At 39.2% G+C, this 14,607-nt stretch overlaps 2 protein-coding genes and 1 long non-coding RNA gene across 11 annotated transcripts in view; 2 read left to right on the forward strand and 1 right to left on the reverse strand.

Annotated features, from left to right (window-relative positions):
- The window catches only part of LOC126699215 (uncharacterized), a 90,429-nt gene extending 77,481 nt beyond the window's left edge, over nucleotides 1-12,948 (forward strand). Inside the window, exon 10 of the mRNA XM_050396921.1 lies at nucleotides 12,527-12,948. Within this exon, the coding sequence (XP_050252878.1) occupies nucleotides 12,527-12,604 (78 nt within the window). The 3' untranslated portion in view covers nucleotides 12,605-12,948. The remainder of the gene's footprint in view (nucleotides 1-12,526) is intronic.
- LOC126699214 (G-type lectin S-receptor-like serine/threonine-protein kinase At4g27290) overlaps nucleotides 1-14,607 on the forward strand; it is a 68,422-nt gene that overhangs the window by 31,214 nt on the left and 22,601 nt on the right. For 2 of the 9 annotated variants that reach the window (XM_050396909.1, XM_050396910.1), the window contains one exon: nucleotides 8,036-8,070. The exons of 6 other annotated variants lie outside the window; for them this stretch is intronic. In XM_050396909.1, the coding sequence (XP_050252866.1) occupies nucleotides 8,036-8,070 (35 nt within the window). Of the gene's footprint in view, nucleotides 1-8,035; nucleotides 8,071-8,313; nucleotides 8,436-14,607 lie in introns of all 9 variants that reach the window. One more of the 9 variants, XM_050396916.1, reaches the window with a different exon arrangement.
- On the reverse strand, nucleotides 13,444-14,534 carry LOC126699218 (uncharacterized). Its single transcript, XR_007646717.1, has 2 exons — nucleotides 14,350-14,534; nucleotides 13,444-13,927 (listed from the first exon to the last, which is right to left on the reverse strand). It is a non-coding gene; the product is annotated as an uncharacterized LOC126699218 (long non-coding RNA).

Here is a 14,607-nt window from a genome sequence, read left to right on the forward strand (position 1 = left end):
GAGGTTGTGTTCCTAGCAACCCTGAAAGAAAAGTAAAGGGAAAAAAAACCATGAAATACCATCAAGCAATTAGTTTTAATGGGTTTAAACTATATACCGTGAACAAAAATAATCATAAACAATCATAGGTGCAAGATTTAGTTACCAAGATCAGATGGTTGTAAAACACAACCTTTCAACATTGATTTAGGGTTATGACGAAGAATATCAAGCCCTTGCATGGATGTTATTTGTGGATGACTGTGCAACACAGCAATTCATAGACTCTATTGTTAATAAGACAATCAAGTTCAAAATTAAAAGCGATTAGGTGGCCTTTATACAACAGGATTTGTTCTCATTGAAGAATCAACTTCCTTACTAAGTTATGTTTAGGGTTTTGTGGTGGGAAGAGAGGAGCCCTAACATGAGTCTAATTAATAAAATTAATTATAATGAGGAGTAAATTTGTGAAACTTGCAATGCTAATGTGTCAAAATTTTAAAAGGTCACTAAAAAGTAAAAAACTTTGGTTTTATATTATAATAATATATAAATAATATATAGATTAACAAGGACATAAGAAAATTCATACAATTCATTGTTAAATGAATAATTGATGTTTTATGAGCTTGATCTAATCCGATAAACCCAACCCCATAGTTACTTTATCAACACAAAATCTCTTTCAACTTTTAGATGGATAATGTAGATATAATAAAATATGGAAAAAACTTAGATACAGTACCTTAGGTACTGTTTCTTAGGTTTTTTTCTTATAAAATACACTTCCTTCTCATGAGAAAAAATCAACATGGTAGAACCTTAAATGGATAACTTAAGGAACAGTACCTAAGTATTGTACCTAAGTCTTTCTCATAAAATATATATTGCCGACCAAACACATGTTTAAAGTTCCATGCAATTTTTCTCAAAAGAAAGTTTTGTGCAAGTCATCTAAGTAATTATATATAATAATAATACTCAATAAATAATTTTGTTTTAAAAAAATAATGATGATGTGACAAGCTCTGGAGAGGTCAACAAAAAATCAAAAGTTTCGTTTATATATATATATATTGGGTTGGTGGTGCTTAAAATAATAGTTTGCAAAATTCTATATATATATATATATATATGTGGGGTCCAATAATTTACAGGTCCGGCCCACACGCTTATGGGAAGCCCACCGGTCTTAAACTGAAGGAGGCCGGGGCCCGAGCTCGAAACTAGGAAACATAAAAATAGCCCGAAGGCATAGCCGAGGACGGCTTCGTCCTCGGCAGGCCCAAAATCTCAGGGATAGGAATGGAACATGAGTAAGCTAGAAAGATCAGAAAATATCCTGGGGAAGTTGTCTTTAATACCCTTCCCTGACATGACACTGCCCCTAACAGAGCCGGGATCTTAGGCTTTATGGGTCATCTACAGTAATTTTGGGATTAGATTGATGGGACAGATATCTGTCCCGGAAAGATCGACCCTACACGTGGACGAGGGACAACAAACGTAGGCTAGTATAAAAGGAAAGGTAAACTAATAAAGAAGGGGTCTCCCATCCAGCTTCTAAAAAAAGACTTGATGAAAGAGAATGCCTGGAGAATATACGCTGGACAACACCTAAGAATCTACCGACGGGTAACCGAGGACAACACCATCGCTCCTCGGACATGATCCGAGGAGACAAACCCTCCTAGATACAAGATTGATGGGCCTGAATATCCAGCCCAAAGCTTTTTCTCATATCGGCTCACCTAAAGTCCGGTTCGAAACGTCCCCTTGTGATCCAACGCTGGCCTTTCAAGCCCACTCTCTACAAATACTATCGTGAGGGATCTTCCGCGTGCAAGCCCAACATCGTCGCTGGGCCGTTGAAGATTTTGTGTCCCTACAATTGGCGCCGTCTGTGGGAAAGGCTTGCGCGTTGGCGTAGGAGGTGTTTGAGTCAACTCTCTAGCCAGCTGAGGTTTGTGGAATTCCCTCCATCTCCGGCGACATGCCGTCGTTGCTCTGACTCGAATTTTTGCTAGGGGCTACGCCCTACAGTGTCAACAGCGCGGACAGCTCTAGGGGCTTCCGGCTTCAGGCCAAATCCCCCCCCCCCCCCGCCATGGTCTAGGGGCTGATCTCCAACAAGTAATGGACAGAACCAAGGCCTTGCATGGTCCTCGGACCCAAGCCTATGGGGAAACCAAGTACAGAAAAGAAATCTTACAAGTAATGGACAGAACCAAGGCCTTGCATGGTCCTCGGACCCAAGCCTATGGGGAAACCAAGTACAGAAAAGAAATCTTACAAGTAATGGACAGAACCAAGGCCTTGCATGGTCCTCGGACCCAAGCCTATGGGGAAACCAAGTACAGAAAAGAAATCTTACAAGTAATGGACAGAACCAAGGCCTTGCATGGTCCTCGGACCCAAGCCTATGGGGAAACCAAGTACAGAAAAGAAATCTTACAAGTAATGGACAGAACCAAGGCCTTGCATGGTCCTCGGACCCAAGCCTATGGGGAAACCAAGTACAGAAAAGAAATCTTACAAGTAATGGACAGAACCAAGGCCTTGCATGGTCCTCGGACCCAAGCCTCTGGGGAAACCAACTACTTAAACAGAAGCATACAAGTTTTGGACAGAACCAAGGCCTTGCATGGTCCTCGGACCCAAGCCTCTGGGGAAACCAACTACTTAAACAAAAGCATACAAGTTTCGGACAGAACCAAGGCCTTGCATGGTCCTCGGACCCAAGCCTCTGGGGAAACCAACTACTTAAACAGAAGCATACAAGTTTCGGACAGAACCAAGGCCTTGCATGGTCCTCGGACCCAAGCCTCTGGGGAAACCAACTACTTAGAAAGAAGCATACAAGTTTTGGACAGAACCAAGGCATTGCATGGTCCTCGGACTCAAGCCTATGGGGAAACCAAGTACGCAAAAGCGCCATCGGAGTCCCCTAACTCCCAGTCGATCGCTCGCATGGAATATTTATAAATCATCAGCCTTGGCCGATATTCACGCGCTTGTCACAGAATACCCAACTAATATCCCGGTTAGTTTCTTAAGTTTGATTTATTACAAGTTATCGATATAATGCCTGATAGTACTGACAGACGAGGGTTGATCAGATTATGCTTCAAAGTAGCTTTATCACAAATATTTTCAAAGCAACACATACATAGAGCACATTCGTTCACAAAGTGGTGTTGCCCATTAGACCAACGCTTAAAACATGTAAATCAATTTTCATTTTTATTGCGATGAAGAAATAGTACAGTGTACAAACGAAAAGCTGGAATCAGCCTACGTCAAAGTTTACTACATAATCGGGAAAAAGAAAAATACAAGAAAGCTGGAGAAAGCCGAGGAGGTATGTCGGAGGAAAGGTTGGCTACAGCTCCGAGACCTTATTCTTTCCCCGCACCCTTACCTGCCCATAACTCAGGCAGCTCAAGAGACCCAACTTGAACCTGACACCGTTGAAGAAAAGGTGTAGGGAGTTGGAGGTGGTGGGGCTTTCTCTAAATATACGCCTACCGCAAAGCAGAGGCGCTGATGGAGGAAAACCCTTCTTCTGCCGCACTAAAACTCTGGCATGGACAGAACCTGCTTCGGATTTTGACTAAAAGAGGGAAAGATTCCTTTCCCCCTCGGTGGAGATGGAGTACCCTCCTGAACTTGTGCTTCCTGTGCCCATTCCTTACTGTTATAAGCCTCATGAAGACACGGCGCCCCTGCGGCGGAGGAAGTTCTTTCTTCCCGACCCTCACTTTCGACATGTTATGCCAAGAAAGGAGAGCTCCGGGTATGGGAAGCGTGGTATGGGAGAAAACTAAAAGGCTGGGTGTATATATAAAGCAACCCTCTCTCCCTCCTATTTATTTGAAAAGACAAGATAGTGACAGTCAACTCACGCGGCGTCCCAAGGAGCGCTACAGACAAAGTGGTCTTGGCTCAACTTCCAACGTCAACTGCAGCCAAAAGACTGAAGGAGCCTCGTAAAGGCGCGCCTCGATCTTTGGGGCGTCAGAGAAGTACTGCATGGCCAGAGGTTGCAGAAATATCTCTTGATCCGCGGGTTCATTGAATTCGCGACCCAGGCCCGTTTTGCATAAAGGCCCAGGGACACCCTGTTCGGCGCCTCGGGAAATACTTAATGAAAGGGAAAACCAAGTACTGATGCAGACGTCGGTCTTGGACAGAACCTAAGGCTTGCATGATCCTCGGACTCAAGCTAAAAGGGAAAACCAAGTACTGATGCAGACGTTGGTCTCGGACAGAACCTAAGGCTTGCATGGTCCTCGGACTCAAGCTAAAAGGGAAAACCAAGTACTGATGCAGACGTCGGTCTTGGACAGAACCTAAGGCTTGCATGATCCTCGGACTCAAGCTAAAAGGGAAAACCAAGTACTGATGCAGACGTTGGTCTCGGACAGAACCTAAGGCTTGCATGGTCCTCGGACTCAAGCTAAAAGGGAAAACCAAGTACTGATGCAGACATTGGTCTCGGACAGAACCTAAGGCTTGCATGATCCCCGGACTCAAGCTAAAAGGGAAAACCAAGTACTGATGCAGACATTGGTCTCGGACAGAACCTAAGGCTTGCATGGTCCTCGGACTCAAGCTAAAAGGGAAAACCAAGTACTGATGCAGACGTCGGTCTTGGACAGAACCTAAGGCTTGCATGGTACTCGGACTCAAGCTGAAAGGGGAAACCAAGTACTAATTGCAGGCATTGGTCCCGGACATAACCTAAGCCTTGCATGGTCCTCGGATTCAAGCCTAAAGGGAAAAAGTCAAGTACATAAGATAAAACGCATAAGTCTCGAACAAAACCCAGGTTTTGCAAAGTCCTCGGACTCAGGCTGCTTTGGAAATCAACTGCCCGAATGAAGAAATTTCTCGGCTTAAATACTGGAAAGGGTTAGGTCTCGCGTATCATGAAAATGGCAGAACAACCTAATGATCGTCAACCTAAAGAGGCCATTCATCCGGTGGGTAACACGTCCTCGGACAGATACTTCTTACGTCTTATTGAAGCAGTTAATACCCATCACGGCAAATTTTAAGATAAGTCTCATTCCTCACTGGTCGGAATGCTATGTTGAATAATAATTTTGTTAAAGTCATTGTGGCATCTTTTTATCAACGATTACTTTGGCCTTATTTATTATCGATTGAAATGCTAGACTATTATGCCGAGCAGCGCTTTCACATTTGTTAAAATATATAAACAAGACATACGAAATAGAATAACAATAACTTTTATTAATATGAAAAGTTGTTACAACGTATAAGGAAGGGCTTAAACGAGCCTATACAAAAAATGAACTGCTAAAACAGTAACAACATCCGTAACACAAGTAAACCATCAGGTGTCTTCTGAATTCGCCTTCAAAGTCTTTCTGAAATCTATGCCTCAGTACTGCTCATATCAGGAGAAGATCCTTATACAAAAATAATGAAGGACAAGGAAGAAGAATTGGAACACATGGAAGCACTTCAGCAAGCTCTTGTTGCTGAAGAATGCAAGGGAAAAAGAAGATGGAGGACATGAGCGGGAAGGAGGAGAAGAAGAGGGAAGCAATGAAAAGAAAGTAAAAGGAGCAAAAGAGGGAGAAGGGGAGCCATATTAGGTATGCTCATGAGAGAGCGGATGGAGATGACAAGGGAAGTTCTCGACTCAGTCACACCAGAAATGGGGTGTGACGAATCCCTGCTTCGGATTTTGGCTAAAAGAATGGGGAGGCAAATCTTAAGCCTCCGCCATCCTTGCCCTGACCGAGCCATCTCAAGTTTTGTCAGGACATGGCATTTCTGGGAAAGGAAAGGTTTGTTCATGGTGGATTACTATGATAGAAGTATTATTGAGTAGGGAGGAACCGGATGGAGGAAATGGATTCTGAGAAGAACGTGAGGGATTCAGATATGAGAGAGTCACCCTCTGTCTTCTCTCTTTATATAGGGAATGAAGAAGAAGGAATGTGACACATTCAGATCCCCAGGGAAATCCAGAGTATAACGCGCCGTTTCGTTCTCCCACGTCATCAGTAACCGTAGCATCTGAGAGGCCTCGTAAATGGGAAGACATTAAAGACACGCTGCAGATAACCACGCGGCATAACGGCAACGTGCGCAAATCCAGGAAAAACGGCTCGTAGACCGTTGCGTTCCTTGGGGAGAGAAAGAGTCGCCAGTGTTGATTAAGATCCGAAGAAAGTAAGCGGCAATAAGGGCTTGACATCATCAAAATCCACCTGTCCTACCATGATGTTGGACAGCAGGATTTTGAGGGGCTAATGTGGGGTCCAATAATTTACGGGTCCGGCCCACACGCTTATGGGAAGCCCACCGGTCTTAAACTGAAGGAGGCCGGGGCCCGAGCTCGAAACTAGGAAATATAAAAATAGCCCGAAGGCATAGCCGAGGACGGCTTCGTCCTCGGCAGGCCCAAAATCTCAAGGATAGGAATGGAACATGAGTAAGCTAGAAAGATCAGAAAATATCCTGGGGAAGTTGTCTTTAATACCCTTCCCTGACATGACACTGCCCCTAACAGAGCCGGGATCTTAGGCTTTATGGGTCATCTACAGTAATTTTGGGATTAGATTGATGGGACAGATATCTGTCCCGGAAAGATCGACCCTACACGTGGACGAGGGACAACAAACGTAGGCTAGTATAAAAGGAAAGGTAAACTAATAAAGAAGGGGTCTCCCATCCAGCTTCTAAAAAAAGACTTGATGAAAGAGAATGCCTGGAGAATATACGCCGGACAACACCTAAGAATCTACCGATGGGTAACCGAGGACAACACCATCGCTCCTCGGACATGATCCGAGGAGACAAACCCTCCTAGATACAAGATTGATGGGCCTGAATATCCAGCCCAAAGCTTTTTCTCATATCGGCTCACCTAAAGTCCGGCTCGAAACGCCCCCCTGTGATCCAACGCTGGCCTTTCAAGCCCACTCTCTACAAATACTATCGTGAGGGATCTTCCGCGTGCAAGCCCAACATCGTCGCTGGGCTGTTGAAGATTTTGTGTCCCTACAATATATATATATATGACAATTTATTAAGTTGATAATTTTGTATTTATAGATTTATGAATTATGATTATTTTATCAATACTGCAATTTGGTCCCCTCAAGTTAAAATTCCTGAATATGCCCACTTGCACATACATAGGAAAAAGCATCTGTTCACGGAGTGAAAAACCAATAGGTAAACGTACTTTGTGGCCGAGCCCAACTAATCAAATCAAATATGAAGGTTGTTGCGGCATATACTATACTTACTAGACTTTATATGTACAAGCACATGAAGTGCACCCAATCTCCTCACTCCTGCTATCAACTTCAGACTCATGCCTTGTCCTTCAGTCACTTTGTACCACAAGTCAATCCATCTACTGTAAAACCGATCTCTTATTCACTCCAAAGCTTCTTGAAGATTTGATGTAGTCTCTATGGTTTTAGTAGCAACTCCAACACAGTTAAGGTGATCTTTGTCTCTAAAAGAGTCAACCTCTAAAGGATGTTCACTGGGAGAGGATTGGAAGACAAATATTAGTCATCTCTAGGTTTTTCTATGTTTTACTGTGGTTGTCTTCCTTCTCAAAGGATTTGGGTTGAAAAAGGTTTTTATACAAGTCGGGTTTAGGCCTAGTGTGGCTACCAAAGCAGACTTGAAAGAAAATAACAGAATTTCCATAATGAGGTCTCGGTCAACTGAGTGTCTATGGAGAGTTTTTGTCTGAATCAACCATCTCACACAACCAAGCCTCGAATCTCGCTCGACCGAGTTCGTTAGTCTTGCACAATGAGAAGATCCGTCAACCTTTAGCCCTCATTACCACAATCACATTACAAGTACAAAACTTAAAAATTACATGTAAATTTGTCATGGAATTAGCCCACACATGCTCAACTGACTTATAGTACATCTAGGGACTATAATCAATGATCTAATACTTCTACCAGAAAGAAACATAAAACTTAAAAATAATAAAAATAAATTAAAAAAAAGGAAACTATTTCTTAATTGCTATCTGATCTAGGATCAATCCGCAAATTAAACAAGAAGAAAAGGGAGGTGGTCATCATAACAGCATCAATCATTTCTGGATTGCTTACTTTGTGGTTGCTTTGGCGTTTCACTTGGAAGACAACATAGAGAAGACGTAAGTATACCCATCCATTTTTCCAATATATATATATACACACACACTCATCCATCCTTGCTCATATTAAAGCTAGATTTTAAATGAGCATGATAAACTGTACTAAGACTCAAATTAAAAGCAGTTCCTGAAAAGGTTATATATGGGTTCAATAGGTGAGAGAAAGAAAGAAGATGTAGACGTACCATTATTTAATTTCACAACGGTTGCTACAGCAACAAACAAATTCTCTCCTGCAAATGTGATCGGGGCAGGTGGATTTGGTCCTGTTTATAAGGTAAAAAGGATTCTGATTTAATTACAGGTCAAAAAATTTATGGTGATACTATACAAATTTAGACGGAAAGATTCATCTTTAACTGATGATTTGCAGGGACATCTATGTAACAGACAAGATATTGCAGTGAAGAGGCTATCAAAGAATTCAAGACAAGGTCTTGAAGAGTTCGAGAATGAAGTTGTTCTCATTGCCAAACTTCAACATAAGAATCTTGTCAAGCTTTTAGGCTACTGTGTTCAAGGAGATGAAAAGATGTTAATCTATGAGTACATGCCCAACAAAAGCTTGGATTGTTTCATTTTTGGTATGATTCTCTTGACCCTTTATGAATTATAATTACTTTCCATCTTTTAAATGTTGTGTTCCTGAGTGTCTTGTCTATTATGTATTTGAATAGAATCCTCCAATTGATTTTCAAAAGAAGTTCACAAAAAGAACTAAAAACAGTCATAGATTCAATCTTGGTAACAAGGGCAAAAATTGTATGCAGAACAAATGATACTCTGCTAGCCTGGCCAAAGCGTTTTGACATTATTATCGGGATTGTGTGGGACTTATCTATCTTCACTAGGACTCTAGACTTCAAGTCATCCATAGGGATCTGAAAGCAAGCAATATTTTATTAGATATCAACTTAAACCCAAAAATATCAGATTTTGGCTTAGCAAGAGCTTTTGTAAGGGATGAGGAAGCAATTCTACCCCAGCCTAAACAACCTGGTTTCTTCATAGAAAGAAGTCCTAGCAATTCAGGTGCAATATTAAGAAATGAAGAATCTAACATAGAGAATGCAGTTACTATAACTATGCTGGAAGCTAGATAGGAAATTCATAAGTAACTTGCCTGAGAAATTATATGTGAAAGTTTTTTAGTATTTAAGTGTGCGTTTGGGATTAGATTGCATCCTTTTGTTTTTAGAATTAAATTCTATTAATTGTTTATAGTTGCTACTTGCTTGGGTGTGTAAAACTAATAAGCTTTTCTGTATCTTCTTTAATGAAATGGTTGCACTAGCCTATTCTTATCTAAAATATAAATGATTGAGACTCCTAAATATAGGCTTCTCTGCTTTTAAACCACAGATCCTATTGAAAGTGTACAGAGGTTTGAATCACAAAAGTAAAAGGTGTAGAACCAAAAGAAGTAGAAAACAAAGATAAAAATGAAGAGTGGATTAAGTGAAGAAGAATTATTCTATTCTCTTGCCCATATGATCTATACACTATTGGTATATAAACACGGCAAGACTGAGTTGATAAATTATATATCTATCTATGTGTATATATATCTAAAAGCCGAAGTATAGCACTTATTATTGTTACGTTTTTGTTAAGTCACATCAGAAGCTACATGATCCACATATTCTGACACTTTATCTCCCTTTTATCTATTTTTCTCCTTATTAATTTTTCACCTTACAATTATACTTCCTATAACTTTTCCCCCTCACATTTACTATAAGGGCTTAGGCCAGGTAACCAAGAACAATCCATGTGACCAAGGCCTAACATTGTAGGGTTAGGACCAGTCGATTGATGAATGCATGAAGGACCAACAACTAGCGTTTGGGGGAAACCTATTGTGCTCAGGGTTGGTTGGGCCCAATACTGACTAATAAACAGGGGGGGCATGATGAGGGGGCGGACAAGTTTAGGTTGATAAACGGGCACAGTTAGTGTTTTTGGGAAATTCGCTACCGAATACAATGCGTCTGAAACAAGTTTCAAGAGAATTTTCAAAAGACATGATTTTTCTAGGAATTATGGGCGAAAGTGGGATTGCATGGGAACTAGTGAAAAGTAATGATTTGAACCCACTAAGGGGGTTATATAAGAAAGTGAGGGTAGAGAAATGGGGGGTTGGTTTTTTAGGGAAGTTAGGGAGAGAGAGGGAGAAAAGAAATAGGAGAGGGATTAAACACGAAGGGAGGAGAGAACAAAGAGAGCAAATACCTTTGTACCAACTCTACAATCCCTAGAGATAACTCACTATTGTGACCACAATAGGTTTAGCACTCTAAGATTCTTCTATGACTCCCTTCACAAACGATATGTTTGCGTCAAAAAACTAGAAACTCTGGCTCACTTTAAGGTGCCTCCTTAAATATTTGACCTAAAATGAACTCATATGAAGAGAGGCTATGTGGTTTCAAACTAAGGATCACAAATTTTTTATAGAACTAGAATGATTTTCTCATGAAATCTCATGGGATGAAAGAAATAGGTTCTCTCTAAATAGATCTGACTTTTTTCCTCTCTAACCTCACTGAAATTCGGGCATAAGTTTACATGTCCATTTCTACAATTCTCACTCAGGTGAGCCTCAAGCTAGAGTTAGGTGGGACCTTGCTTGAATGGGCTTTTATGGGCCACTAACCCCACATGTTTTTACTTGCTTGAGAGAGTTCATAAATTAATCCTTATTTTACATCAAATAAATTACATAAAAAAAATTTATTAACGTCCATATTCTTCTTAGAGTAAAATACTATTTTATTTTCTTGACTACTAAAAGTTTTTTTTTCTTAATTCCTAAATTTTAAAAAAATCATTTTTCAACACCAAACTATTAAAAAGTTCATCTTTTATCCTCAAATTATTGAAAATATTTCACTTACGGTCCTTAAATTTGAATTTTTTTTCATTCCTAAACTATTGTAAAATTTTTTTTTTTTTTTTTTTTTTGTCCTTGTCTTTGTCTCAAAACCATTGAAAAAAAAAATGGAAGGAGAATACGTAGGTTTCATTTGAATTTTAACTAGTAGTATAGTAAAATAATAATAATAATTGAAAGTTCTTAGTATGATTTTCTTATAAAGTCTAAGTCTCATGGAATTTTGTTTTTAGTTTTTCCATTCCATTGTGTATGCACATGCATTTTATGATTATCTGCCACAATTATTAGATAGTGTGCTTAGTTCATATGCTTTTTTAAAAAGCGTTATTCAAAATATTCTATTATATTAAAATTTGAAAAGTAACAATTCTTCAAAATAGTCTATTATATTGAAGATTTTTTATTATATAGAAATAATCACTGCCAAATTGCCAATAGAAGAGAAGTAGTTGCAGAAGAGATTGATTTATAGATAAAAATAGAAGTGTGGCTGGATCTCTATGATTGGACTTTTAAATTTCGAAGTTAAATCAAAACACTCTCATAGCTTCCTCTATATAAACAGGTGCGTCCCGGCAGAAAGAGATGAAACTCTGCTGAAACATTTTCAGAGAAGAAGAGTTTCTGCTGGTCTTTCCAGAAGTCTCATTGGTTGAAGAAGACTAAAAGATTTATGGAGGCAGTTTTGGAGAAAAGAAAAAACTTTTCTGTTCTGTTCTCAATGTCCTTTTCATTGCATTCATTAAATTTGCTCTTAGAATTTATCAAAATCAATACATCAGAAACTGTCATTAATGTGTGTAATGTCTTATGCTTTCAATCTATTCTTGTATTTCTATTGCTTTTCTTTTAGAATTAGAGGTTTTCATTTAGTGTAATTTGCATTCTAGAGTTTTCTTGATTGAAAGTTGGATCCTAGAGCAAAATATACATACTATGACACCTATGGCTAAAATTTGTATCATTAATGCATATGATTTTTCATGAATGTTTAATAAGGGAGATATAATCACATCTTAGGTGCCATCATTGCCTCAACTTCTGACGCTTGCTGAAATGACTAAAACTTCAAAAAAAATAAGCCTATTTTTATAGGTTTCATGTCTATCATTCTGTGTGAAGGTTTTCCTGCTGGGTGCATGCTTATTTTCACTCAAGCACAGTCACTCTAACTGTTAAATCAGACATGCTCAAGTTTCAAATTTTCAGGATTTAATCTTCCCTTCTTTTTGTAACTATCAATGACAGTTAAAATTAACATTAAGATTACTCAATAGCAAGCTTTTAGTTCAGTAGCTAATGCATTTTTCACTCTTGGCTTTCTGAGCCCAGTTAGGGATTCGATTCTTGTTGAGGGAGCATCCTGTGGCTGCCCTTTCTACAGTTGCAACAGCAGTGGTAAGCAGATTTCTGTTTTCATTGAAAAGTTCTTATTATACAAATAAATGGATGTAACCTCTATAATTATATAGGGAATTTGGACTGTTTTCCCATATGCTGTGGCTGCTTCAACGGCATTATCCCTTTACCTGCGACGCCGCTACTCCTAGTTCTCATAGTTGTTTCTCGATCAAGTAGCACCCAGAAAGAGAGGATAGAAGCTATCAATTTGTACATACTGAGATATGACTTCTAATTCATATTTTGTAGGTGAATGCAACCCTTTGTTGAACAATTATACTGTTATCCAATTCTCTGGGGTTATTTCACATAGAGAAAATGGCCAAATATTAGCGTGACAAAATGATGTACAAAGTTAGCATACAGGTAGTCAAAAGCCTTTTGGCTCAAGAACACGATCTAGTTCTTTGAGTGGGGAGAACCTGGGCGAATCCCCTAACTCCACTTGTTGTAAGCAAAAAGTTAGCATACATCTAATTGATGAGTGTCATTGTCAGTATTTCTTTCTTTTAGATTTCCTTAATATAATGCACTTTCTTGGAGAACAGATTAATGTAATAAATGAAGAACAGTAAGGGACTTAACCATTTTCATCTTCTTGGGGGCAACAATCATGATCAACTTACGGTTCTGTACTTTATTTTGAGGTCAAAGAATTTTTAGTTGTTTGGTACATTACACACTATGGATAGCTGGCACATAGTTAGTTATACATGCAACCTTATGGCCTCACAAGCAGGTAAGGGCTTGCGGTTTTGCAGAGAACAGAGTAAATTTATAACACAACGCTTTACACTGAGACTGGCTGACACTTGTGGATGATGATTGTTGAGCTTGCGAGTGTAAGAGTGCATTATTTTCTTTTTATATTTTGCTGAGTCATGTATTCTTGTCATCATGTGTATGTTTCTTAATATGTTAATATCTCAGGCCAATGGTTTTTGTGTCCTGCCAAATCAGTTAACCACTATGTCGAATCTAGGATAACTTGCAGGAAAAAGAAAAGTTTTCATTGTTGCTATTATCACGGAAATAGTCTCTTCTTAACATTGTCAAAGAAAGTAACTAATAGTAAACCTTATTACATCTCTATTAATATTGGCATTCAAGGCAATTCTGCTTGATTTGACTTTGAGAAGACTTCATTCTATTTACATACTCAAAAAGGAAATGAAATGAAAAAATAAATAAATAAAAGTCTTAGTTCGAGGATAAATATTTCATACGTTGTATTGACTGGAAATCAGCTGCCATGCTCGAAAGATGCTAGGTAGGAGTGCTGAATGCTATAGGCTTCTTTCAACTCTGCCAATACCTCTGCAATAGTTGGCCTTTGTGATGCATCTCTCTCTACTGACTTCACAGCAACGAAGGCTGCCTTTCTCATGCTCTCTACTGCAAATGTTCCTGTTAAGCTCTCGTCCACTATGAGGCACTATCTCAAATGTACCTGCTTGTAAATAGGGCTTGGCCTGCAGTTGGAAAATCCAAAAACACCACGATGTCAATGTTTCAATCATCAATATCATCCTCTGAATGGAGCATTCACTACTTAACTTTCAGATTTAAGATTATGCAGATACAAAGACTGACACTATAGAAGATCAATATCTATGCTAAGGACCTAGACATGATTTACTAGGTGTTGTTCCCGTTTCCTAATTTTTTATGAGGAAGCACAAATCATTGTTTCCTTATGGTTCAAACAAGCAATGTTTAATGAAAATTTTAGATATTCAACTGCTTGTTTTCATGTCCTTTTAAGCCTATAGTCCAAGAATTATTACAAATGTAAGCAAACAAAGCTACTTCAGAAATTGTAACCATTTGTTCTAAGGAGCAGAAAATTGACAAATATTACTGAGCATAGAGTACAAGATGAGCTTCAGTTTACCCATAAGACCAAATTGAATGAGTCTGGAGTTCCTGAGTGGCTCAATGGTTCTCTACCACAAATGAGCTCCAAAAGAACGACCCCAAAGCTGTAGATGTCACTTTTCTTGGTCAACTGTTGCTAGAATAATATCTGCACATGACATTCATTTTAAGCATTAAAATCATCAAGAACCAATAAATATCCTTTCTATCCTTTCTATCTTTGGTTTTTCTTTTTTGGAAAACTTACTCAGGATCCAGATAGCCAGCAGTGCCC

The sequence above is a fragment of the Quercus robur genome, chromosome 9 (genome assembly GCF_932294415.1).
Source record: "Quercus robur chromosome 9, dhQueRobu3.1, whole genome shotgun sequence".
Lineage (NCBI taxonomy): Eukaryota > Viridiplantae > Streptophyta > Magnoliopsida > Fagales > Fagaceae > Quercus > Quercus robur.